We start from the raw sequence: 24260 nt of genomic DNA on the forward strand, positions 1-24260 counted from the left end.
GGTTCTGTCCAAGTGTTTTGCGACCCCATGGACTGTAGCCCGCCAGGCTCCTCTGTCCATGGGATTTTCCAGGCAAGAGTACTGGAGCAGACTGCCATTTCCTTGACCCAGGGGTTAAACCCACATCTCTTGCATCTCCTACATTGTCAGGTGGATCCTTTACCACTGAGCCACTGAGGAAGCCCAATAGAGGAATACGAATTAAATGGTAAACAGTAGCTTTGTTTGGGAAGTGGGATTACACTTACAGGCTTTTTTTCTTTCAATAAATTTATACTGCCTGAATATTTTAATATAATTATTTTTGTATTGAAAATAAAGATATTCTTTCTATAAAATGAAGAAAATATTATTATTCAGAACAGAACATTCTCCTTATGCATAGAATTCGGTCTAGGAATACTAAGCATTCCAAATTTCTATGATGGACTAAATATTTTAGAAATGTATTAAATTTCTGGCAGTGTTACCCATTCAGAGGATGTAAGTGAGGGAGTGGAAGGAAGAGAAAACAGATCATGCCACACATGTTGGGGGGGTGAAAAAAAAACAAACAGCTATTTCATCTCCCCTGAAAATCTGCAATTCTGGCCTGGAGCCTTAAAGTCGCTCAGAGCCAAAAGAGGAAGTGAAGGCCCACCCTAAGTCCCGGCCATCCCTTGAGCTGATGCTGCAGATGCATTCTGCAGGGTCCTCCTGACACATTCAGGCCAGGCAAGACTTGGCCTGGTTGTTGCCTGCAGGAGTGCAAATCCAAAGGTGGACCCAAACCATGAGAGTGATAATGATGCAACAGACAACCAGCAGGTTTTCTAAAGCCTAAGACTCTGCAAACTTTCTTCCAAACCTGTAAAATCTGGAACCTAAATCTCTAGGAAAACTAACAGGATGTGTTGCTGATCAGAACATTTCTGGGTTTTGTTTGTCACCTATGTCCTTGGCCACCCTAAGGGACAACGTAATGAACTGTGTGAGTCCTGACATTTTTTTCCTAACTCAGAAGGAAGTACTACCTGTTATTTTCTTCTATTTTACATCTCAGTTGATTGCTCAGTATAATCAGAACTAAATTCAGTGATGATGACAAAAGGGGGGTTTGTATTTTTGGACAAGATTTTAAGAGGAATGATTTAGCACAAAGTATAAAGTGCTCTGGGGTTTTTGAAAAGTTGCTCATTACAATTTCCTTTTATTCCTCTTAATCCTTTTTTAAAACTGGGACTAAATGTTGAAATATTTTTGTCATTTATTGACAGAATAATGAACTTACTGACATGATTAGAGCAAACTCTAGGACTGGAAATCCTAGGTCCACGGGACACAGAGAAAAGCAGATGACTTGGTTCATCTGAGAGTGAGAAGCCAGAGCACAGTGCTGCCCAGGTCTGACTGACCCACAAGAAAGCTTCAAGGAAGGACAGGTAATGAGATTTTTATTCTTATTCTTATCTCAGACTTGACCTCACGGGAAAGCAGTCCATACCTCAACTATAGCTCCAACCACACTGAACGGCAATTTATCTGCTCATGAGGGTTTCTCTCTCCAAGCTTTCTCCAGGTGAAGAATGATACCTAATGCACGTAAGTACCTGTTGTGTCTTACACATGGCCAGGTGGCTGAGTTATTTCTGTTCCCTGACCACAAACTATATTTTGCATGCAAGCCGCCAACTTCGGTCTGCAAGGTCAGATTCAAGGGAGAACACAGGGGCCATGAAGAAAGGAGGAGGAAATAATGACAGTCTCTGAAGGTAAAATTCCATAACCCTTTACCTCAGGACAGTGGAAAAGTAATAAAAAGTACCCAGGCCTGTCCCAAGCTTGCTCTCCCTCAGCTCCTCAGGGCAGGAGAGGGTTAATAAATGTACCTCACGTGCACCTGACCCTCCAAGCAGTAATTTTTATCACTGCAAATCCTTACAGGATTGTGAGCATGTTACAGCTTCCAGAACATTCTCAGGCATATTCCCTCACAGCCTCACAGCGCCTCACAGCCATCCCAGGGGACAGGACAGAGCCGGAGTTCAATTCTAGGAGCTAGACGCGGACATGAACTACAGCACTCAACTACCAGTCAGGGAGAGTTACTAATCTCATTTAGCCTCATTTTACCTGTAAAACGGAGTTAATATTTACCTCATGGAATGTTTGTGAAGATCAAGTAATATCGCGAAAATCAAAGTCCCTGGCAAGTATTACGTGCTCCACAAGTAAGTATGACTTTCCTTCCTTCGCCGCTGGAGTCCTTCCCTGGGACGATGCCTCTGTCAGAATCCACAGCCACTGCCCTGCAGAAGGCCTCCCGGCTGTCTGCTCGCTTGGGGCGCACACGGCAACCCCCGCCGGGACAGAAGCAGACTGGCGGCTGCCCCCGTGTCAGAGGGGAGCCCTGGCTGGGCTGCCTGAGTGACCCTGCGTCCTGTGGGCCCTGGGACACAGGTCCGGCCACCAACCCTGCATCCTCCTGCGTGTGTTCCCTCCACGGCGAACCTTTTCCTTATTTTCTCAATTTTTTGGACACTGGCCTCACATCCATCCTTGAAACTTTTTTTATGTCTCTTCTCCCCAAAGGATTATGGAACAAGGGCAGGCCAATCTAGCACAAAGTCCCCGCACAGGCTTCCCCAACATCTCCTCCTTTCTCCTCACCTCCTTCAACCTGCACACCTCTAACCAACTCTCAATGAGCAAAGCTTAGAGCATTTCCTTTCTACTTTCAGGAAAAGCACTGTATAAACTGTGATTCTGGAACCAAAGTACCTGAGTTCAGTTCCATCTCCACCTCTCACACTCTGCTGTGACCTCAGAAGTACTTAATCTCTCTTTCCCTTAGCTCCATCCTTTGTAAGGGGGGATAACAATACAACTTGGGGGGATTCAATGAGGCACATAATAGGAGCTCAACAAAATCAGTTCTCTTCTATCTTATGTATGTATATAAATGCATCTGGAAGGTTATGCACAGAATAGTTTATACTGGTGTCCTTCAGGGAACATATGGAGGAGAACTTTTCTTTGATATAAACTTGTACCTTTTTACAAGCATATATTGTTTTTGTAATTTAAACACACTTTTAACAAGAATATATTTGGGTATGGTAAAGAAAAGGAAAGAAGCAGGGGGAAGGGAGGTGGACAAAGAAAAGAAGAGAAATGGTTTGCCTGAGGCAAAAGCGGAAGGCTGGATCAGAGAGTCCTCCCTGGTTGAGACCTTCTGGCTGTAGCTTTAGTGCCCCGGTGCAGAGTTCCCCTTGCCTTGTTGGGGAAACCTTCTGCCATATATATGTCAGCCCTACATAGATTTCCTTCATGTTTCCTCCAGTGTTCCAGGTGGGGGTGGGTGTAGGGGAAGCCCAGGGTCTACTAGACAAAGTTATCGTGGGCTGGAGGGGTGAGTGTGGGGTTTCTGATCTCATTCACGGTGGAAGGGCTTCCAGTCTCCAGAAATAGTTTAGGAAACAGGGTACCAGGGGAGGAGGGGTAACATCAGGACAAGCCCAGGAATGCTTCCTGGGACCTGAGAAGGCCCCCCAAGAAGTCCTGCCCACTTTGCCTGGGAGGAATAAAGGAGGGCTCTGCTTGTTACTGAAGAGTCTTCAAAGCTGTCTCAATTTCCCCATTTCTCCAATGTCTCATGAGACAAAGACTGCAGCAAGCAAAGGTCTGTTTTATTAACTTCTATGCAAGAGTCCCCACAGGGCTATTTACCTTTTCCCCATAACCTAAAACGTCAGTATTATGCACGGTCAAAAAAAGAAAAAAACATACCCTTTTTTGGTAAGAGTTATAGTATCAGTATACCAAGAGGAATGCTGCCTACTCCTTATGTGTAGCCAAGACATTCATTTAGCCAATCTACATTTCTGACTTTTTCAAAGGGTGAGAATCCTCTTGTTCCTAATTGTCCTCACATCACTTCTGATGAGTAAAAACCTATCAGCTCACAAAGCTTAATTTCTAGAGAATCGTCTACTCTATAGAGCATGTTCTATGAAAATTTATTTTCAAGTTGCAAACTCTTATATTGCTTCTATGTGTCTTCTGGGCCCTACCCAGACAAATAGCTATTCCTGCTAGAAACTATGAAAATGTAATATTTTCCCCACCTTATTAATACCTCTGCTAACAAAGGCCCTGCCAACTGATCATGTTCTTCTGAACAGTTCCCCTCACTGTATTTGCAATCCCACACTTACCCCAAGGAACAGGATCTGCTATAAAGGAAGATGTCAGAAAGGACCCCCAAGAAAGTGGCTTACCTTTCTCGTGGCTGCTTGATGGTGGGGGTGGGGAAGTGACCGGTTTAGACTTGTCATAGTTGTTAAAGCTCTGGCTCCGTCGGTTGTTAGCAGTGGCTGACCCTCCGCGTGTCTTGGCCTCGCTGCCTGCAGCGGATACCCTCGCGGTAGGACCTGGAAGTCTAAAATGCAAAAGCAACAGAGTAATCGCTTCAGTCTCAGGAAAACAGCAGCATCTCAGAAGAAGGAACTGCAGCCATGCAAGAGGTGAGAGAAACCATTCAAGACATCAGATCTGTGGTGGCTTGCTAGTCCAAGGACTCAGTGAGAGCACCACCAACATCTAGGTTATAACGACCTCAGTCCAAAGGTAAAGTATGAGCTGTTTTCCTTTGAGAACAGAAAGAGAAATATACGACTATGTTTGCTGATTAGAAATACAAAGCTCAGGAGCTCCCTGGTGGCCCAGTGGTTAGGATTCTGGGCTTTCAGTGCCATGCCCCAGGTTCAATCCCTAGTCAGGGAAATAAGATGCCACAAGCCACACAGGATGACCAATAATAATAATAAAGCAAAGCTCATCTTCGTTTTTCTCCTGGCTGAGTAATTTTAATTTTCAATAGGACCAAACCATGTCATCTCAAATTCTATCAAGAGTGGAACATAAAGCCCTGTTAAGACACTAAACTGTTTACTTTATGTGTGCATCTCTTCTGAAAGGTATTGAAAATGGTTTTTTTTTTGTCATAATCTAGGGATGTAAGTATCAAGAAAAAGACTTAACTTATGATGGACATAAAAGGAACTGCTACCTCAGAACCTAACACATCTGCAATGAAAACTTATGGCCTGGATGGAAACATTTGTTCAGACATACATTTTCCTTCAACACCGGACAACCTGTCTCTGTAGACATTACTCTGAGACTGAAGCCCAGCTTCTCTTAAGTAGATAGATAAAATCATATATTCCTTCTGTAAAATGAGCAGGAATCTGTTAGTCTAAAGACAAACACACACTTTCCCTTTAAATAAAACACTTCATTTTTGGGGTGGTTTGGGGAATAAAATCAGTAAACTAATCTTTAGTAATGTGTCTAAAGATATTACGGCCCATTCCCCAGAGAGTTAAGGCTAAGACTCCCCAGATCAGAATTTTTGTTCAGGGACCACTAGGCAGACTGTTTCCAGTCATTAAAGTTGAAAGATGAATAAATGATGAAATATTTAGTAATATCTTTCAGCTAAAACCCACTTAGCAGTGTTTAAAAGCCACTGGAACCTCAGTTGACCAGCATTAGATCTAGGGATAAGTCTGAATTTTCAACTCATAAAGCTTTCAGCCTTCTCTTTCCACACAAATCTGCAAGCACCAAAGAAGTCTGCAGTCTGGAAGCATTTTAGATAGAAGCAGGCAAACACTTTAAACTTTTTTCTTGTTGGCTAAGCAAGAAAGATGGTTGTAGAGTAAGCAGAGAACATGAGCTGGTGTGAGAGGACTGTAAAATTCATACAGTAAAGAAAAAGCTGGCCCAGTTCCTTAACCGGGAGCTAGGAGAGAAGGAAGGGGGTGAGTTTTCCCCCAAAAAAGTGGCGGAGAGAAGGCCTCACTTCTCACTACAGTAGGGAGATTTACCTCTCTGTTAAGTTTCCCCATCTCATTTGGAGAAGATAGTCACTCCATGAAGACAGGCACAGAGTGGGATGCAGAACCGGCAATGTCAGTGCCTGTGTTTGGGGACCAGAAATGCCAGCTTAACCGATCAGAAGAGGCCCAGCAAAGGGATCTTGGTACCTCGAGGTTCTGATTCCAGTGCAAACAACATCCTGTAAAGCCTCCAAGATGGACAGTGTTATCTGAGGACTCACAGCCAGAGGTGGAGCTGCTGCAGGTGCTGACGTGGGGCTCCTCCAGGCTGGACTCTGCAGGAGTTTTTTGCCCACAGATAGGCCTGGAAAAGGATGATGGACTTGTTCCAGGATGATGTCATAGTAACAGTTTTAAGTGGTGCAGGCTAACACAGGCCACAGCAGTCTACTCCAGTGTGGAACTGGCAAAGAACAGGGAAGCAAAAAGCATCGAGGAGGGAAAAGATGTGTTCCTTTCAGAGTTGCCAGAGAGGCCTCCCTGCTCTAACCTGGGACTGGACCTCAGATTTTTCAGGGCAGCACAGAGCCCTTACGGAGGCAAGAAACCAGTAATGGATGGCATGGCCACATCTTTGAATGAGGTGGGCAACCTGGTCCTCTGTGAAGCAGTGTGATATAGTGGATAAAATGAGCTTTTTCCTTTCAAATACAGACATAATATGGGGCCAGTGTTATAATCTGAGATTCATATTCTGTGTTTGTCACTTTGGAATAATAGTAAAGTATCCCATAGGATAACTGTAAACTTGAAATGGGACTTAATGTCCAGCCTGCTGTTTAAGTACTCATTGCAGGTTGGTTCCCCTCCTCCTCCTCTCTGCTGAGCATAGATTCCTAAAGGAACTGGACACGGTCATAAAGAAAACATGCTATGGTATTAAAAAAAGAATCACACAAATAAAGAAGGAAATAGATCTAAGTTAAAGAAGCAGAAGAGACCTGGACAAAATCCACACACAAGAGTTGGAGATCAACATTTCCAAAGGGGCATGGCAGGCTTTGGCAAACAGGATTCATCATTTCCCTAAGGAACAATGGAGAAGAACAACTCTTTCATCCAAGTATTTGTGACAAAGACCTTACATCTGGGGTACCTCTGAGCCATCTGTGAGCTCCACTCCCCAGACTGAGACATCCTCAGTCCTGGATTAACTGAGACAGCTCTGGTTTCCCAGGTGCGCTCACCATCATCTCCTCCTTGAGTCAGAACCCAGAGGTGCTACACAGATTGACACATCCTTTAAACGGCTGCAGGTTGTGCCAAGTTTTCTGAGACCTGGAAGAGGAGGTCTGGAAGGCCTCAAGGGCTGCTGACATGGCAAATAAAGATGGGTAGCACATACGGAGCCATCAAAAGCCACCATAAAGCTCAAGCCAACTCACATCACTCTCTACCTCACCACCATCACACCCTAGTAAGAACAGCACCCTTAACTTGATCAAATGGGAAAACTGGATGGAGACCAAGTAACTTCTTCCGAGTGTCAGAAGGAATCCCTGTGAACACTGTACTTTAAAACTTGGGTTCTGTTGTGAATTGGGTAGGACAGCTGCTTGCTCCAAAGCAAGCCCCTCCATTCCTCTGAAACTTTCAGCAGAGTCTGCCCCACAAACTAAGGCCATGAGTGAATGTGTAGCGGGTGGGAAGTAAGGAAAAGAGCTTCAGTTGGATCCATCCTGGAGGGAACCAAAACATCCCTTGGGATGAGTCAATCCACAAACTGAATTCATTCAGACTGAATTGAAAGCGCAGGATTTCAAAGCCAAAGGTGCCCATGAGAACCGAAGATAACTGAGCCATCTGCGTGAGGGCACTGGACTTCACAAACTGAAGAAGGGATATGCTATGTCTGAGTCCTTCCTTACCCCAATTCATATGTTGAAATTGTAATGCCCAATGTGATGGTATTAGGGAGTTGATGAGGTCATTAAGCAGAGCCTCATGAATGAGATTAATGCCCTTATAAACAAGGACCCAGAGCGCTAGCTTGCCTCTTCCACCATGCGAGGACAGAGCAAGAAGTCAGCAGCCCACAACCTGGACGAGGGAGCCTTTACCAGAATCCAACCAGGCTGGCACCTTGACCTTGGGCTTCCAGTCTCCAGAACTGTCAGCCATAAATTTCTGCTGCTTATAAGTCACCCAATCTGTGGTGCTTTATTATGGAAGCCCCAAAAGATCACCACAGGGTTCTAGCTTGGTCTTATTTAGATCTTAAGGGCTGATGAACTCTAGCTAAACTACATATGTGTTGATAAAAGAATATGAAAGGTGAGAAGTAATTCTGGGAAGGAAATAATGACCTTGGAAGTTGGTGGATGGTCAGGGAAGGTTCCAAATAAAAACGACCCAGAGAAAGAATCGGTGTCTGGAATGTGAGTAGGGGGCAAGAAGATAAGGGGCAGAGGGCTTATGCAGAGGGAAGCTTACAGAAAAGCACAGAGGAAAGAAAGGGCTGGTGTGTGCTGGGGTTTGGGGGGGGCAGCGCAGAAGGAAACGAGGCTGGAAAAGCAGGTGGGGCCAGCCTCAGCGTCACACTATGAACACTGGACTTGGTCCAGTCCTCCAGCAAGGCAACAGTCATCCTGGAGGCTGAGAGTAGAGCTAGAGCTGAAAAGCAGAGTAGCTTCCAGTCTCCAACGATACAGGCTCCCAGCCAACCTTTTGAAGCTGATTCTTGTCAACATCCTTGCGCATCAGGACCACTTATCTCCTGGCCTGGGAGCAGCTGCTATCTGTCCATTTAGCATCCTTCCAAAGCAGAGCTTCACTTTCACTTTTCACTTTCCTGCATTGGAGAAGGAAATGGCAACCCACTCCAGTGTTCTTGCCTGGAGAATCCCAGGACGGGGAGCCTGGTGGGCTGCCCTCTATGGGGTCGCACAAAGTCGGATACGACTGAAGTGACTTAGCAGCAGTAGCAGCAGCAGCAAAGCAGAGCTGGGTCTTGCTCATGGGGAACAGCGGCAGGTACCAGAACAGATGCTGCTCCGCAGTGCCCGACTCATCAGAACAAGCAGAGAGAGTGCAGCAAGTCAACCTCAAATCATCTACACCCTGCCTCATCCAGAGTGCTGGAAGGTTCCAACAGCACCTTTGCGAGAGGGACTCTGCTTCCTGTGACCATTCCGGGTCCAGACAACAGTTACAAAATGAGAGGACACAGATGGGTTCTCTGAAACACATGTCGCTTTTTGAAAAAATGATGTTTAAGGGAAGAGGTGTAACAAAGAAGCAGAAGGAAAACCCTGCTGCTCTGGGAGCCCGTGGTCAATGTCTCCAACACGTATGTGCAGAGCCAAGCAGGCAGGGTGGTAAGGCTGTCATTCCTGGCACATAACCTGCGTGTGTGTTCTGGCTTCACTTGCTGTACTTGCTAATGAGAAGAAGAAAGTGGTTCTCCCACAAACCACTTCAAAGGCCAGGAGCAGATGCCGCACCCTTCATCCCGGAAAGATGGCAGCTTGTGTGCACGTGCTAAAGACCTCGGAGGGCAGAGGTCATAATCGGAGATGCTTTTTGCTAAACAAGATGATTAAATGCCAAGTCTCTCAACTCCACAGCATCTGCTTTTCAGCAGCTGGGTGGAGAGGACTGAACTATTAGCCACGTTGATTCCTCTCCACCAGATGGTCGTGTAGAGATCAGCCCTGTGGGACACCCCAGAGCTGGACCAGATCAGCTGAAACCATCAACAGTAGCCTATCTGCTAGTTACGGTGGACTGATACATGCCAGGCAGCAAAGGCCTGGCAACGACTTTATTTAATCCACACAGCACTGTGAGTGAGGCAGGACTACTTTTTACCAACAAGGAAACACCAACTCATGGAGATTAACTAATCGGCCCAGGTAACATAGTAAGCGGTGAATACAGGGTTTGCTAGGTTTGACTGCAAAGCTGCACTCTTAGTCACCAGGCTTCAACGCCTCCCACAGGTAGAATAAGCCTAAATACCTGAGGCTCACCAGGGATAACAAGATCTCTTATCAACACAACACAGTGATGAGAGGTGGAAATTCATGGAAATTCTTCATCCCTGTACCAGTTCCCTCCATCAGTTCCTTCCCTGTAGACTCAAGGTGAGGTTTCCCTCCCAGCTCAACACCCCTGGTGCCTGTCTCGGTGTCTGGCTCAGGCCAGTATTTGCACCTGAAAAGAGACTTATTTCCAGAGACTTCATCAGTATTTGCACCTGAAAAGAGACTTATTTCCAGAGCTCTGGAACAGGTGTCCAACTCAGCCAGAGGAGTAGGCAGGGCTGTTTCTTTTGGCAACCAAACTTTACTGCAATTCCCCGGTGGTGCCTGATCAGCTAAAATCTTTATTAAGATTGTGCTCAAGGCTAGTGGTGGGAAAGTGGGGGTGAGGAGAAGGCAAGGAGGAGTGTCAGGCAAATAATAAAAGATGCCGCCTTTGGTCAAGCAGGAGATGAAAAGAGTGAACATTGACATTTTAGGAATCAGTGAACTAAAATGGGCTGGAATGGGTGAATTTAATTCAGATGATCATTATATATCACCCACTCAATGGACATGAGTTTGAGCAAACTCCAGGAGCTAGTGAAAGACAGGGAATCCTGGTGTGCTGCAGTCCATGGGGTTGCAAAGTGTCAGACACGACTGAGTGACTGAACAACAACAACAATCCCTTTATCAGGCTCATCAGAAACAAAATGCATCCAAAAGGAAATCTAGGTGAGGGACTGGGCTTGCCTGGTGGCTCAGAGGTAAAGAATTGCCTGCAATACAGGAGCTGAAGGAGAGGGTTTGATTCCTGGGTTAGGAAGATTCCCCCGGAGGAGGAAATGGCGATCCACTCCAGTATTCTTGCCTAAGAAATCCCATGGACAGAGGAGCCTGGCGGGTTGCAGTCCATAGCACCAGGGCTCTGATAGAAAGCAGGACCTTGGCTTTGGGTCAGTTTGGAAGTCCTGTGCCCAGCACACCTCCAGGGCAGGGCAGACAAGCCCATTATTCAGTTCTTCCTCTCTTCCCACCCCTCCCTGCAACTCCACCTCCTTCCATCATCTGGGACTGATAAGACATCATTCAGAGGATGCGCATGTGCTTTCAATTAGATTATTTCCCAACTAGCTCCTGTCTTCTCTCTCTTTCAGAACTAAGCACATCGTGGGAACAAACACTAGATTTCAGGTTTCCTCCACGCTCCCCACCCCCTTCCTTTCCTGCGTATGGACTTTGCATGATACACACACACACACACACACAATGGGATCCCAGTTCACTGTGTGTGTGTGTGGGGGGGGGCAGTGGGCATCTATCTGACTCGGGCCTCGTGCTGTTAGGGAAAGCAGTCGCTCTGTAGCACAGTGCTAAGGACTGCATGAATGTGTTCCCTTCTCCCCAGATGCATCCATTGTCATGCCAGTGTGATGGATCTGGAGAGGGGTCTTGGGGAGGTGATGAGGTCATGAAGCTTACAGGGGAATAGCAGTTAGCCAAGATGGTGATAGTCAGGCTCTCTTGCCCCATATCCTATAAACAATGACTTGGCCTGGTTATGAAATGGCTAAGGTCATTTATGGCAATGAGCACAAGTATCATGACGTACTAACTTGGCCACGTGACACCTTTGTTCACGTATACCTATATAAACACCACCTGAAGCAGCCTGTGCGTCTGCTGTGACGGCCACAGCAGAATAAAGCGTGTCTGCAGTTCCTATGGCTCGTCTCATTTTCTTTCAGCTTCCTCACTCACGCCTTGCCTACCCTAGGTTCGGCAATCAGCCAGACAAAGGTGGAGCTGCCTCAGAAGAGACAGGAGAGCTTGCTTCTCTCTGCTCTCTGCCATGTGAGGACACAGAAAGAACACAACCCTCTGGAAAGCAGGAGGTGGGCTCTCATCAACCCGATGGGGTTGGCACCCTGATCCTGGACTTCCCAGCCTCCAGAGCTGTGAGCAATAAACCTGTGTTGAATCCCCAAGTCTACAGTGATGCACCATAACAGCATGAGCAGACTGAGACACACGGCTGTGAGAGGCAGTGATGACCGCAGGTCCCCCAGTACCAAGCCTGCCTAACAGGCTGACTTGTTCTACAGAAAAGCAGCTGCCCTGTGGCTTCTCCCCACAGCCAGGTGGATCCTGAGTTGGGCCTCCCCACGTGTAAGCTTGTTAGAAAAGTTAACTATTAGAAAAGGCACTCAGCCAGGGCCTAAGAGAGTGGGGGGCGGCAAGCAGACCTTCTGTAGCTATGGGTTACACGAATACGGAGAGAAGCACAGTCTGGGCATCCCTTTAGCTTGAAGTCAGATTCAATGAAAAGAAATACTAGCTGAAAATAATGAGGACGAGATTCTATTCTGTCAGGATGCTACAAGGACATCATGAGGCAAAAGGCCAGGAGGAATGGTTGAAATGTAAGATTTTAAAAACCAGCATCAACAACCCCTGGTGCTCTGCTAAGTCGCATACCAGAATTCAAGGAGGAGGAGGTGGAGGAGGGCTGCCCCGCAGTGGTTACAGCGAGGTCTGGGGTCAGATTATCTGGGCTCAAGTCCTGCTTTTTCTGCTTTCTGTGTGACTTTGATAACTTACCAAACTTCCTACATTTTCGTTCCTCATCTGTAAAATGGGGATAATAACATGACCTACCGCAAGAAGACGGACTTGAAGATTAGGATAATGCATCCATACTGGGCCTAATACACATTCAATAAATGTTAGCTGTTGATACCTTTAACACACAGTAGGTACAAGGATATAACTGGCGTTTCCCGTATCCTGGCACGGGTCTTCACAGGATGTGGTAGACGCCAAGCTGAGTCAAGAGAATTAAGCAGTGAGCAGGCCTAGTTGTTATTTTCAGGGAACTGAGGTGATCCATCCATGTACACAAGAGCATCCAGAAATAAAAATGAGACATAGTTGCCTTGTTGCTTCATCTCCTCTGAACAATTAGATTCATGCTTCAGGTCTTTAACACTCAGGAGAAAACCAACCCCATGTTAGCCATTTTACGACAGCACCAATAACAAAAAGCATCACACACATAAAACAAGATGCAGGTGAGGTGGGGTCAGGGCCAGGATAGAGCGGGGAGTCAAACTCATCATAAAGTTACTATAGAAAGCCATCTAAAAACTCACCTCTCTAAATCAGAATGGACTTTGATGTCCAAGCAATCAAAGACAGAAAGACTCAATGAGATGCAGAAACATTCAGTACAACTAAATCTCACTCACACACACACACACACACACACACACACACCCCTTCAGCCCCAGGCCACTCTCAAGTCTCTAACACTCAGCACTTGGTCATCAGCCAAAGCATGTTTGGTTTTCCCAAACCGCAAACATGTCAGGGAGCGGAGGAGCAAAAGGAAGTGCAGCCAGGACAAAGGGGATGAGGGGCGGGGTTGAAACCATGCTTTGCGGGGCGTGGACAAGGTCTAACCTAGAGATCTTTTTCTGACCCAGAGTGAAGCGGATGATTTTGCTTTGTGATGAGTCCTTGGAAGATGCACTGCATGACAGGAAAGAAAAAAGTTGAAGAGATGAGTGAGAGGAGAGAAGATGCGTTAGACAAATTATCAACAGGAGTCCCGAGACACAGCAAAAGCCCCCGGGTTTCCCTCTGCCCGATTTTTCCACAACATGCAGTCTTCTTCTTAGGTCTAATTTGATAAAATGCCAACGTAAGGAAATTGCTGTTCAAGATTATCTAAGAACTTTTGTGGTTTTCTTTTTCTTAACTCCAAATCTCTTTTCTGCCATCAGTCACTACACGCTCTTCTTCCACAATGAGACCCTAAAGCCAGGGGTCTCTGACAAGTAAACTTTGTACCTTTCTAAAGTATTCAGATGTTTCTACTCCACATGCTTATTCTACTGGAGCGCTCTTTGGAGGAATGTCCTGAATATCCCACTAAGCTGACCCTAAATAAGGGTGGTATGTGTGCTCAGTCATGTCTGACTCTTTGCGACCCCATGGACTGTAGCCCACCAACCCCCTGTCCATGATTTTCCAGGCAAGAACAGTGGAGTGGGTTGCCATTTCCTTTTCCAGGGAAGCTTCCTGACCCAGGGATCAAACCCACATCTCTTGTGTCTCTGCATTGGCAGGCAGATTCTTTACCAGCTGAGCCACCCGCGAAGCCCAAATAAGAGTGGAGATGTTTTCAAGTTTTGCTGGTCTTGGGAATGTTTGCTCTCCATGGTATCAGCAATGACCATTTCAAATCTTCTGAACTTGCTATGTTCTGGGCTTTGAACCATAAACTTATGAATATAAAGAATCATGGATGGACTTAATAAATGGTTCAACGTATTTACTGCCTTATGAAAGAGAGAACATGTTCATAAAAGGATCTGAGGTGAGAAATACAATGTTGGTGTCACAAAACCTAGGATGTGAAGGAAGACAGAAAAGAATGAATTTTTTAAAAAGCAACTCTTTTTGTATTTTTTTTCTAAAAAGCTAAATATTGATACGATGTAAAGGAGACACAGATAGAGAGGAACTTCACGAGGTAAAAGGTGGATTGACTTCTCAGCCATCATGTAAATTAATGAGAAAAGCTGATGAGAAGAAAATGAGTCTTCATTTAGTCACCATGGAGGAACTGCTTTCTCCTTCATGCCAGTACCTCAATTTTCCTTGCTCAGCTTCCACAACTCTTTTTTTTTTTTTTTTTTTAATTAACAAACATTATGGAAAAGTTGTCAAGTTTTAGTATTTGCTCTCTTGAGAGGGCTGATGTTTAGGCATGTTTGTGCCTAGTGGAGCTCTGAGGAAGGATCAACACAAACCTGGTATTTGGGGGTTGTATCAACATTTGACGTTAATGATCAAGGGTCTGAACCATTACCCTTGGGATCTGGGCTATCAGAATTCGGGGATAGAAATACAATGGAACTAAGCCAGAGAAGTGACTTTATTGTTTTTAAATTCACAGCCAGTGCATGAGTATGGAGTATCATGTCTCTAGACTTTGAGAACAAGATTATCCTCCGGAAGGAAAACTAGAAAGCATCAGTATGTCATGGACAAAACCAGTCATCTGCTAAGGTAACCCAATACGGGCCAAATAAAGGGTGAAGGGGGCCAAGTAAAGGGTGCAGGAGGACACAGAACGATTCCAGAGCCCGACTTGTCTCATCACCACATTGCAGGGTCGGGGGGAACGATGGCAGGAACCACTCTGAAAAAAATGGACATTAAAACCTGGCTTAAGTGAGTGTGGCTGCTCTTTAGGCAAAGCATCTATTTTTCGCTCTTGCAGTTTTTTGACCACACCACACGGCATGCGTGATCCTTTTTCCCTGGCTAGGGATGGAACCCGCGCGCCCTGCAGTGGGAGTGGAAGTCCCCCTAGGTAAAGCATTTATTAACAAGAGGATGCTTTTTCTTACTGGGAGATGGGTATCCTGACTGGGACATCTGGTTCTTTTGAGAGGACAAAAGCTTACTGTGGCGAAGGATGCCTCGGGCTATCAAAGCTCAATGACACAAGCCCAGTGTTTTTCAACATGTGTTCCTTGGAACCATATGCAATGAGACCCTCTTATAAGAAGAGTTCTGTGGCTCAGTTTGAGAATGCTTTCTACATCTTCTTCTGAAGATTCCCAGGGTACACATGTCCTTCCCTCTACTCCCCCCAGGTTCCTTATCTCAGTAAATGCCACCATTCGCCTAACCACTCAAGCCGGAAATCAAAGACTTATCTGTGATTCCTCCCTCCCTCACTCCAGACAGTCAATCTACCTGTAGTCCTGTTGGCTCATCCTCTAAAATAGCCTGAACTGGTCCATCTCCATACTTGCTCTACCACCTTGATCTAAGCCGCTGTCACCTGCAGCAGGGATTCCCCTGCCTCTGAGAGCTAATGCCTGATGATCCGAGGTGGAGCTGAGGTAACAGTAATAGAGATAAAGTGCATGACAAACGTAGTGTGCTTGAATCATCCTGAAACCACCACCACCCTGCCCTGGTCCACGGAAAAACTGTCGTCCACGAAACTGGTCCCTGGTGCCAAGAAGGTTGGAGACCGCTGACCTAGAAGACCACAAAGCCTCTTAAGCTGGGGTCATTCCTTCTATTCTTGACCCTTCCACAGTCTTATTCTCTAGAGAGAAACAAAAGTGATTTAAAAAAAAAACAACCTGTAAAGTAAGTCTCCTTCCTGGTCAAGACTGTCCCATGGCTTAGTTACCTTTAGAATGAAATACCAGCTCTTCAGCCTCTATAGCTGTCACTGTGACCTTGCTTCAGGGCCATGGGACTACACAGCTCCAGGGGTGACCGGTCACACTGTCTTTCATGTCAATGGTGGCAGCTCTCTTTGCTTATAAGGCTGCCTTTCACTTCACACTCCACTTCGCCTATGGAGCTCCAGCCACACTAGCCTTCTCTCGGCTCCTCCAACCTGCCCAGCTTACTCCTACCACAGGGCCTTTGCACCAGCTGCTCCCCCTCTCCCTGATCTGTGCCACACCTGCATGGCTAGCCCCCGTCACTCCTATTTCTACTTTGGTGTCAGCTCCTCAGAGAAACCTATCAACCCAACTTAAATTATGAACCCAATCCCTCTGAATCCCATTATCTTATTGTACTACCACTTCTGATATTTCTCTTCCCACTTTTGCCTGCCTCCTCCAGTAGGATGTAGGGAGCAGGCACCAATTTTCCCTCCATAGAACCCTTCCCCTGCAAGATGCTATCCAGGGAATATGCACTTTGCAGCATGCAGTGTGGGAAATGATGCCCAGATTATGTGATCATCCTGACCCCACTAGGGATCAGAGAATGGCTTCATCCAGGGGGCCCTTCAGGGCAGAGGTGTGGAGGCTGGCTGCCTGGCTGTCCAGGGCTCATTGCTAGTCCAGGCATCCCTACTGGCCCACAAATTTTCACAATGAGAATTGGATATAATTAGATAATTAATTAGGGGTTCTGATTTACATCACATCTGTCACTGCTGGTTTTAACACAATCACAATTGGGAAGCAGCACTTCTCCCGGGGAAAAACAGCTGTGACCATTAACCATCTTGAGGGCAGCTGCTTTGTTTCAACCACTTTGTGCTTCGCCCAACTACAAATGGCTACCAAGGGTATGACGTGTGTGAGAAAACCTATGATTATTAGTGCTGGGACTGGAAAGAAAAAGCCATCACTCTGTAGCACATAGTCAATGAAATCAAGCAATCAATTTGAGTGGTGGCATTTAGCTTTGATAGCTAAAGTTTTATGGCTTTAAAAAAAAAAGTTTTCTCCAAAACTTTGCTATGAGTCAAAAACTTTCTAGTTCCTAATCCCCTCCTCTATATTTTCCCCCTCATTAAATGTTTTATGAAGTGATTTTTTGCAGTGTTGTTTAGGAATGCAGCTATTAGCATGTGAACACTGTAGATGGTAAATGTTCTGTTGTTCTGCTGGTATACCATTGTTGCAAGATGCTCTGGAAACACCAACAAAAACTCGGTCCTGATCCAAACAGCAGAGGGCCATAGCAGACACTGCTCCTCCGTCTCCAAGGTCAACAAAACCCAGGCACACCGACTGGGAACGGCTCCCCATCAGGAGATACTGGCCCACTCAGAGAAGTGGGCAGCCTCTCGTCCTGCTAAAAACCACTTGCTATCTTTCTTTTGGGTTTCTCGGGATTTCTCTTCTGGCAAAGCAGGGGTGTCTGCTGGAGAACGTCTGCCTCCACTAAGCGAAACTGCTATGTACGTATAACACTGAACACCCAGCCTGTAGGCTGACACGCAGAAGTTTGAAGTCTATTTTAGGGGCTGTTTATTGCCTATGAGCATGTGTGTGTTAACAGGCTAGAGTTTAAGGCGGGAGCGCCTGGCGACTCTGATCTCTAATAGCCCCCATCTCCACCAGGCACATCCATTTCAAGGTCATGCTGATTCCCCACAAACTACTGGTAGTTCTCAGACCTGCAGAAGCGCAAATGCGAACCACGTGGGGCGCAGGCTAGAAGGGGGTCAGTGTGAAGAAGACCCTGAGAAAAGCCGAATTATCAGTTGACGAGGAGCACCCACCTGGACTGCATCTCGGCTTGTGCTTTTGACGGCTGATGCGGCGCTGGTTGGTGAGGCTGGCACAGGGCTTGGGGGGTGGCTGGCACCTGCTGCTGAGGAGGGCCAGCCTGGCACTGGGAGGGGGCCCCTGCCGCCTGGGACCCGGCGGGCGGCAGTGGCGAGGGAAGGTGTGGCTTCTGGGGCGGCAGCGGCTGCTGCTGCTGCTGCTGCTTGTACCGGGAGAGGCTGAAGAAGAGGCCTAGGATGGCCTTGAGATTTCCATTCCTGATCTCTGCAAGACAATGGGGAGATTCTGGTTAGAGGAGGAAGCCCTTCTGGGGAGCCCTGTCTCACACCCTTTTAGGAGGCAGTATCAGCCCCCGCATGAGTTTTAATTCCTCTAGGATAGGACAGATTTCCTGAACATTTAATTGGTATCACAGTCAATTAAAATCTGGCCTAAACCACAGAGAAATTAGCTGATTTCTCCCCACTGGGATTAGAGTGGGTACCCGAGGCAAGTTGCAACTGGGATGTCTGGCGAGCGCAAGGAGGAAGTTCTCAGTAAGGACACAACCAAAAAAGACAGAGTCCCGAGCAAGACTGTGCTTGTCCAGAACACAGAGGAAGGGCTCGAGGAATGGAGGCACTGGGGGAAACTCACTGGTGTCTACACAGCATCCCCAAATCCCGGTTCCATGCTTCAAGCCACCTGGAGCATGCCAAGTAGCTGCCAGCCCACTTTAAAATCCTCACCTAACCTTGCCCAATCATCCTGCCCTCAGATACATGGCTGTCTCCTGTCCATCAAATAAACAACTTGAGTTTGGGGTGGGTATGGGGCTAAGCCATAGGGCTTGCTTCCGCAAAGAACTCACATTAAAAACATTTTTTCCCTTACGTTAAAAAAAAAAAATGTGTGTGCAGAGTGGGGCTAAGAAAATTTTTCATTCCAGATGGAATTTTTCAGATTTTAAAATGTATTTGCCTCAAGGCGTGCATAAAGAGCTTCATAGAAGGAATGAAATATTTATTTCCAGGCAGGAGCTATGGATGTAATGGTATATCTCCTTGGGCAATCCCTCCTTTTCTACAGTTCTTTTAACACCAGATGCTGATGGCCAGGGTCTAAAGTGACCCTGAGGGTAAAACAATATGGCCACCCAGCATGTGGGACAGAGAAGGGAGAACCTGGGGGCTCCCTCTGCTTCATTTCCACCCTTCAGTTCAGTTCAGTCACTAAGTTATGTCCGACTTTTTGCAACCCCATGGACTGCAGCACTCCAGGCTTCCCTGTCCATCACCAACTCCCAGAGCTTGCTCATGTCCATCAAGTCAGTGATGCCATCCAACCATCTCGTCCTGTTGTTCCCTTCTCTTCCTGACTTCAATCTTTCCTAGCATCAGGGTATTTTCCAATGAATCAGTTCTTTTATCAGGTGGCCAAAGTATTGGAGTTTCAGCTCCAGCATCAATCCTTCCAGTGAATATTCAGGACTGATTTCCTTTAGGATTGACTGGTTTGATCTCCTTGCAGTCCAAGGGACTCTCAAGAGTCTTTTCCAACAACACCACAGTTCAAAAGCATCAATTCTTCAGCATTCAGCTTTCTTTATGGTCCAACTCTCACATCCATACATGACCACTGGAAAAACCATACGGACCTTTGTCAGCCAAGTAATGTGTCTGCTTTTCTCTACTTCCACCCTTAGGCTGAATGTTTCTGAATTGGGAAGGGAGTTAAAGGGAATGGGGTTGGAGGAAGGGAAGCCCCCACCCCCGGTGAGGGTAACACACATCTTCAGGTTACCCCAGGCTTGGCAAGAGGATGCTGATAAAGGAACCAGAGTTTCCTCCAATGACCAGCTGAAGGGCAGAAGGCATGAATGGGGTTCTTTGAGAAGCAAGCCTTATCCCCTGTTAGCCTGCCAGTGCCCTGGGGTGTGATTTGCTGACTAGGTCAGGCTGAATTACCTCCTGTTGGAGAGCTCCTCTTTCCAGGCTCTTGAAGAAAGTGACAATACAGCCTACTAGAATCCAGCTTTCACTCTTTGGGAGCTAGCTTGTGCTGACTGTGGGAGAAAACCATCAGGAGCCCAGCTTTTGGAAAAGCAAGGCTTGAATTTCAGTCTGCTTCTACCATGTACTAGCTTGAGCAAGTCACTGAATCTCTCTGGGCCTCACCTGACAACACTCACAGCTTGCCCTGCTGCCCAGGTGCTTTTGCAGATCAAATCTGAGCAGAGAGGGGAAGGCACACCGGTAAACGTCTTTCACCGGTCCTGCTTCCTGTATGACAACCACAGCTCCAGAATCCTGTGGGAGCTTCCCATAGAGCTCCAGCCACGTGCCTTAAAAATAACGGTTTTTTGCAGAGAACGGACTTGTGGACACAGTGGGAGAAGGAGCGGGTGGGATGAACTGAGAAAGTGGCATTGACTTATATACACTACCGTGTGTTAACAGCTAGTGGGAGGCTGCTGCATAACACAGGAGCTCAGCTCCGAGCTCTGTGATGACCTAGACAGGTGGGACAAGGGCTGGGGTGGGACGGAGGCTCAAGAGGGAGGGGATATATGTATACTTTTAGCCGATACATGTTGTTGTACACCAGAAACTAACACAGCATTGCAAAGCAATTATCCTCCAATTAAAAACTTAAAAAATAATAAAAGGCTGACTTATAATCAGCATATAACAATATAACACATCCCTTTTGTTTTTAAAAAAATTATGGGTTTTTTTTTTTACTATGTGACATCTTATGGCATTTTTGAGAGTGAGAGGGAGACACTCTTAATTACATTAGGACAACAGGTATAAGCCAGGGCTCACCTGGACAAGTCAAGATGCTTATAAACCACTGTGTGCGATGCAGGGAGCACAGAAAGTTCCCAAACTGTGGGAAAATCCCCCCCTCTCCCGTTTCTTTGGGTAAGCTCAGCTTTAACCCTTCACCCTGCTTCCTTCTCCATCCTAAGGAAACCAAAGCAGAACACATCCACGGCCTGCTCTGCTGCTGCTTCTAAATGTTTTGACAAGGACACCAATGTCACAGGACGTGAGGTCTGGATGGGACGATTCAGTCTATAGACTGAGGTTTTGCAAGATGCAACCTCTGAGTCTCCATGTTCTTCTTGAAAATGGGCATTTTCCTCGTGGGAAGGTGGAGGGTAAGGTGACATCCCCCTGGTTAACTCAGCTGGACACTGACAGGGGGCAGGGCCAGAATCAAGGGCTGGCAGGCAGGGCAGGACCTGTTAAGGAACTCAGGAAAACAATTTCCTCTAAAAATAGAATTCCATGGATGATGAAAATAGAGCTATAATCATGCCTGATGAAATCTATGTAAGAGTTCAGTGTCTTTTATAGAGCTATTACTAATTAGCATATACCAATGAAGCTTTTCACATACATGATCTCACTCCGTTGCCCAACATGGTATAACTTGGCTTGCTTACATCCTCATCCCAAGTCATGACTTTAAAAGCACGCCAGATAGTGGATAGTGTTTTACTTATTAAGTTAGCTCACGGGCCCAGAAATATTCTTTATTCTCCTTCTATAATAGAAGTATTCTTTTACTATGGAATGTGTCAAACATTCCATAATACATTTTTTAAAAAACCACACAAGAAAAACAAAGACAGGAGGAACTAACAATTCCACAGCAAAGCCAGAGGATCAGGGGTTGCTCCTGCAAAAAGTAGGTGTGTCCACGCCAGCTCCCTCACCATCTACCTGCCCAGCCCAGGGCAGACGAATGGAGCCGGCTTTGTCATAGCCTCTCCCTGTGACGTTCAGTCATTTATTGCTCAGAACTGCTCTACTCTTCCCGAAAACCTCTTTTTATTTGTGAAAGGGCCCAGTGCTCTCATGAATACACTGTTTCTTAGGAGGAAGCATTTTTACTATATGGATCACTGATTGTTAGAGCCACGAAGACCGGGGTTTGCATTTCTGAAGTCCATCATTTGAAGACTTCAAAGTTTTTCCAAGAGTTAACTTCTCTGAGTCTCATTTTCTTCTTTAAATGTGTGCCACACCTTCCCCATAGGGATGCTATGGAGATTAAGAGGATTAAATGAGAAAATAAAAGCCTGTCTCTGTACTTCCTCGTTTGGTTCAGAAAAGAAGGTTGTTGTACCTGCCGCCTTTGTAGAGTACAGGGCTCTTCACCTACAAGAAGCCTAAGGAGCTCTCCCTCCTTCCTGCACATCCCCTCAAGACAGTCACAGTCCTCAAGAAGAAAGCCAACCATGATCATCTCATTTTAGAGAAAACTCAGTAAGCATCTCTTTTTAAAAAAGAAATCAGCTCTATTGAGGTATAATTTACAACCACAAAATCAAGTGTATAATGATCTTTAGTAAATTTAGTAAATTCTAGTTTTAGACTCTCCATTACCCTGAAAAGTGCTCATCTGTAATCAAGTCCCAAACCCATCCCCTCAGGCAAATTCTAATCTTGTTTTCATTGATTGGCCTATTCTGGGCCAATTTCCTGTAAGTGGAATCATGTGACCTGTAGTCTTTTGCATCTGGCTTCTTCCATGGAAGAATTCAGGAGACCTGGGTTCAATCCCTGGGTCAGGAAGATCCCCTGAGAAGGGAATGGCAACCCACTCCAGTACTCTTGCCTGGAGAATTCCATGGACAGAGGAGCCTGGCGGGCTACAGTCCACGGGGTCAAAAAGAGTTGGACATGACTAAGCAACTACACTTTCGTTCTTCCATGGAGCATGTTTTTAAGGTTCACCTGCGTAAGAACATTATCATTACTTCGTTTCTTTATATTGCTAGGCATTGTCCTGTTATATGGATAGACCACATGTTATCCATTTCAGAACACAGGACTCAAGCAGAGTGAATGCTGTTTGGAGTTAAGAGACACACAGTTCACGCCATGGGTGGTCTTTAACAGACAGTATCCAAAATAGTTAGAATTGTGTTCTTTTCTTATTTCCAAATGGCATGTGTCTGTGTGCCACAAGGCCTGGTAAGCTGGCTACACAGGCTCTCTAAAAATCCACCAGCCCACAAAAATGTTCCCCCTGTGACACTCCCTACTCCTACTGCTACTGCTAAGTCACTTCAGTCGTGTCCGACTCTGTACGACCCCACAGACGGCAGCCCACCAGGCTCCCCCGTCCCTGGGATTCTCCAGACAAGAACACTAGAGTGGGTTGCCATTTCCTTCTCCAATGCATGAAAGTGAAAAGTGAAAGTGAGGTCGCTCAGTCGTGTCGGACTCTTCACGACCCCATGGACTGCAGCTTACCAGGCTCCTCCGTCCATGGGATTTTCCAGGCAAGAGTACTGGAGTGGGGTGCCATTGCCTTCTCCGAGACACTCCCTAAGGCCTTGGAAAAACAGCATCGTTTTATTTCTGATCAACTATCCTCACACTCTTGATCTTTAGAAAGAAAGAAAAAAAAAGTAGACCTAGAGAGAGATGGGCTTCCCTGGTGGCTTAGATGATAAAGAATCAGCCTGCAATGCGGGAGACCTGGGTTCGAATCCTGGGTCAAGACGATCCGCTGGAGAAAGGAAAGGCAACCCACTCCAGTATTCTTGCCTAGAGAGAGAGAGAGAGAGAGATGGCTTGTCTAAGGAGACATGAGCTAGCGGGGCATCGAAACCAGGACGAAAGCCCTGCTCTGGTTTCTCTCCTATGGCCACCCGTACACAAACTGAAGAATAAACTACACAGACCATAGGCCAATTCTCACTAAAATTCAGTATTGCCTTGACTCAATAGCCTTGGGTTCCTACTGATCTCTACTCCCACTCACTGCTCCTAATCTGCATAGATGCTGTAGGGCATGTTGCGCAAGATGGGAGAATAATCGAGTTATTTTCTTTCAACACTATTTAAAAGAAACCTCAAATCTGATTTACTAAGGCACAAGCATTGGAATAATCTAATACAAAGAAAGCTGCTTTGTAGGGAAGGGATTGGGAGCCAGAGGGAAGGCTGCCTAGACTATAGATTGAGGATTCCTATTCAATCCCCTTGAGCCATGGTGTAAGGTCACCCAATTGATTTGGGGCTAGGACAGCTATGTAACCCCACTGCGGCAGCTCTTCAGTGCCCACAAGGGAAGCGGATGAGGCGGTGGGAGTAGAGCCCACAGCGCCCCCTGCTGGCAAGGGACAGAAACGGACCCACTCACTGCAAAACTCTGGAGACGCCCAAGGAGAATGGAGACAACCCGCCTGCTGCTTTTACCCTAACGGTCCAGAATGGTCCTGTTTCCTGGCTCCAAACGAGAGGAGAGCTCGGCATCAGGTCTCTGGCTATCAGGGCCACAAACCCAGGTTTGAACTAATCAAGTCAGCAACCTGGGATTTGCGCTGCTTAGAGAAG

At 46.3% G+C, this 24260-nt stretch overlaps 1 protein-coding gene across 13 annotated transcripts in view; it reads right to left on the bottom strand.

The window, feature by feature from the left end:
* NAV2 (neuron navigator 2) overlaps positions 1 to 24260 on the bottom strand; it is a 771667-nt gene that overhangs the window by 220210 nt on the left and 527197 nt on the right. For 11 of the 13 annotated variants that reach the window (XM_044943486.2, XM_044943484.2, XM_044943483.2 and 8 more), the window contains 3 exons: positions 17913 to 18183; positions 13313 to 13381; positions 4260 to 4420 (listed from right to left, as the gene is read on the bottom strand). In XM_044943486.2, coding sequence (XP_044799421.2) covers positions 4260 to 4420; positions 13313 to 13381; positions 17913 to 18183 — 501 coding nt within the window. The remainder of the gene's footprint in view (positions 1 to 4259; positions 4421 to 13312; positions 13382 to 17912; positions 18184 to 24260) is intronic. The other 2 variants (XM_044943482.2, XM_044943480.2) reach the window with 1 other exon arrangement.

The sequence above is a fragment of the Bubalus bubalis genome, chromosome 5 (genome assembly GCF_019923935.1).
Source record: "Bubalus bubalis isolate 160015118507 breed Murrah chromosome 5, NDDB_SH_1, whole genome shotgun sequence".
NCBI lineage: Eukaryota > Metazoa > Chordata > Mammalia > Artiodactyla > Bovidae > Bubalus > Bubalus bubalis.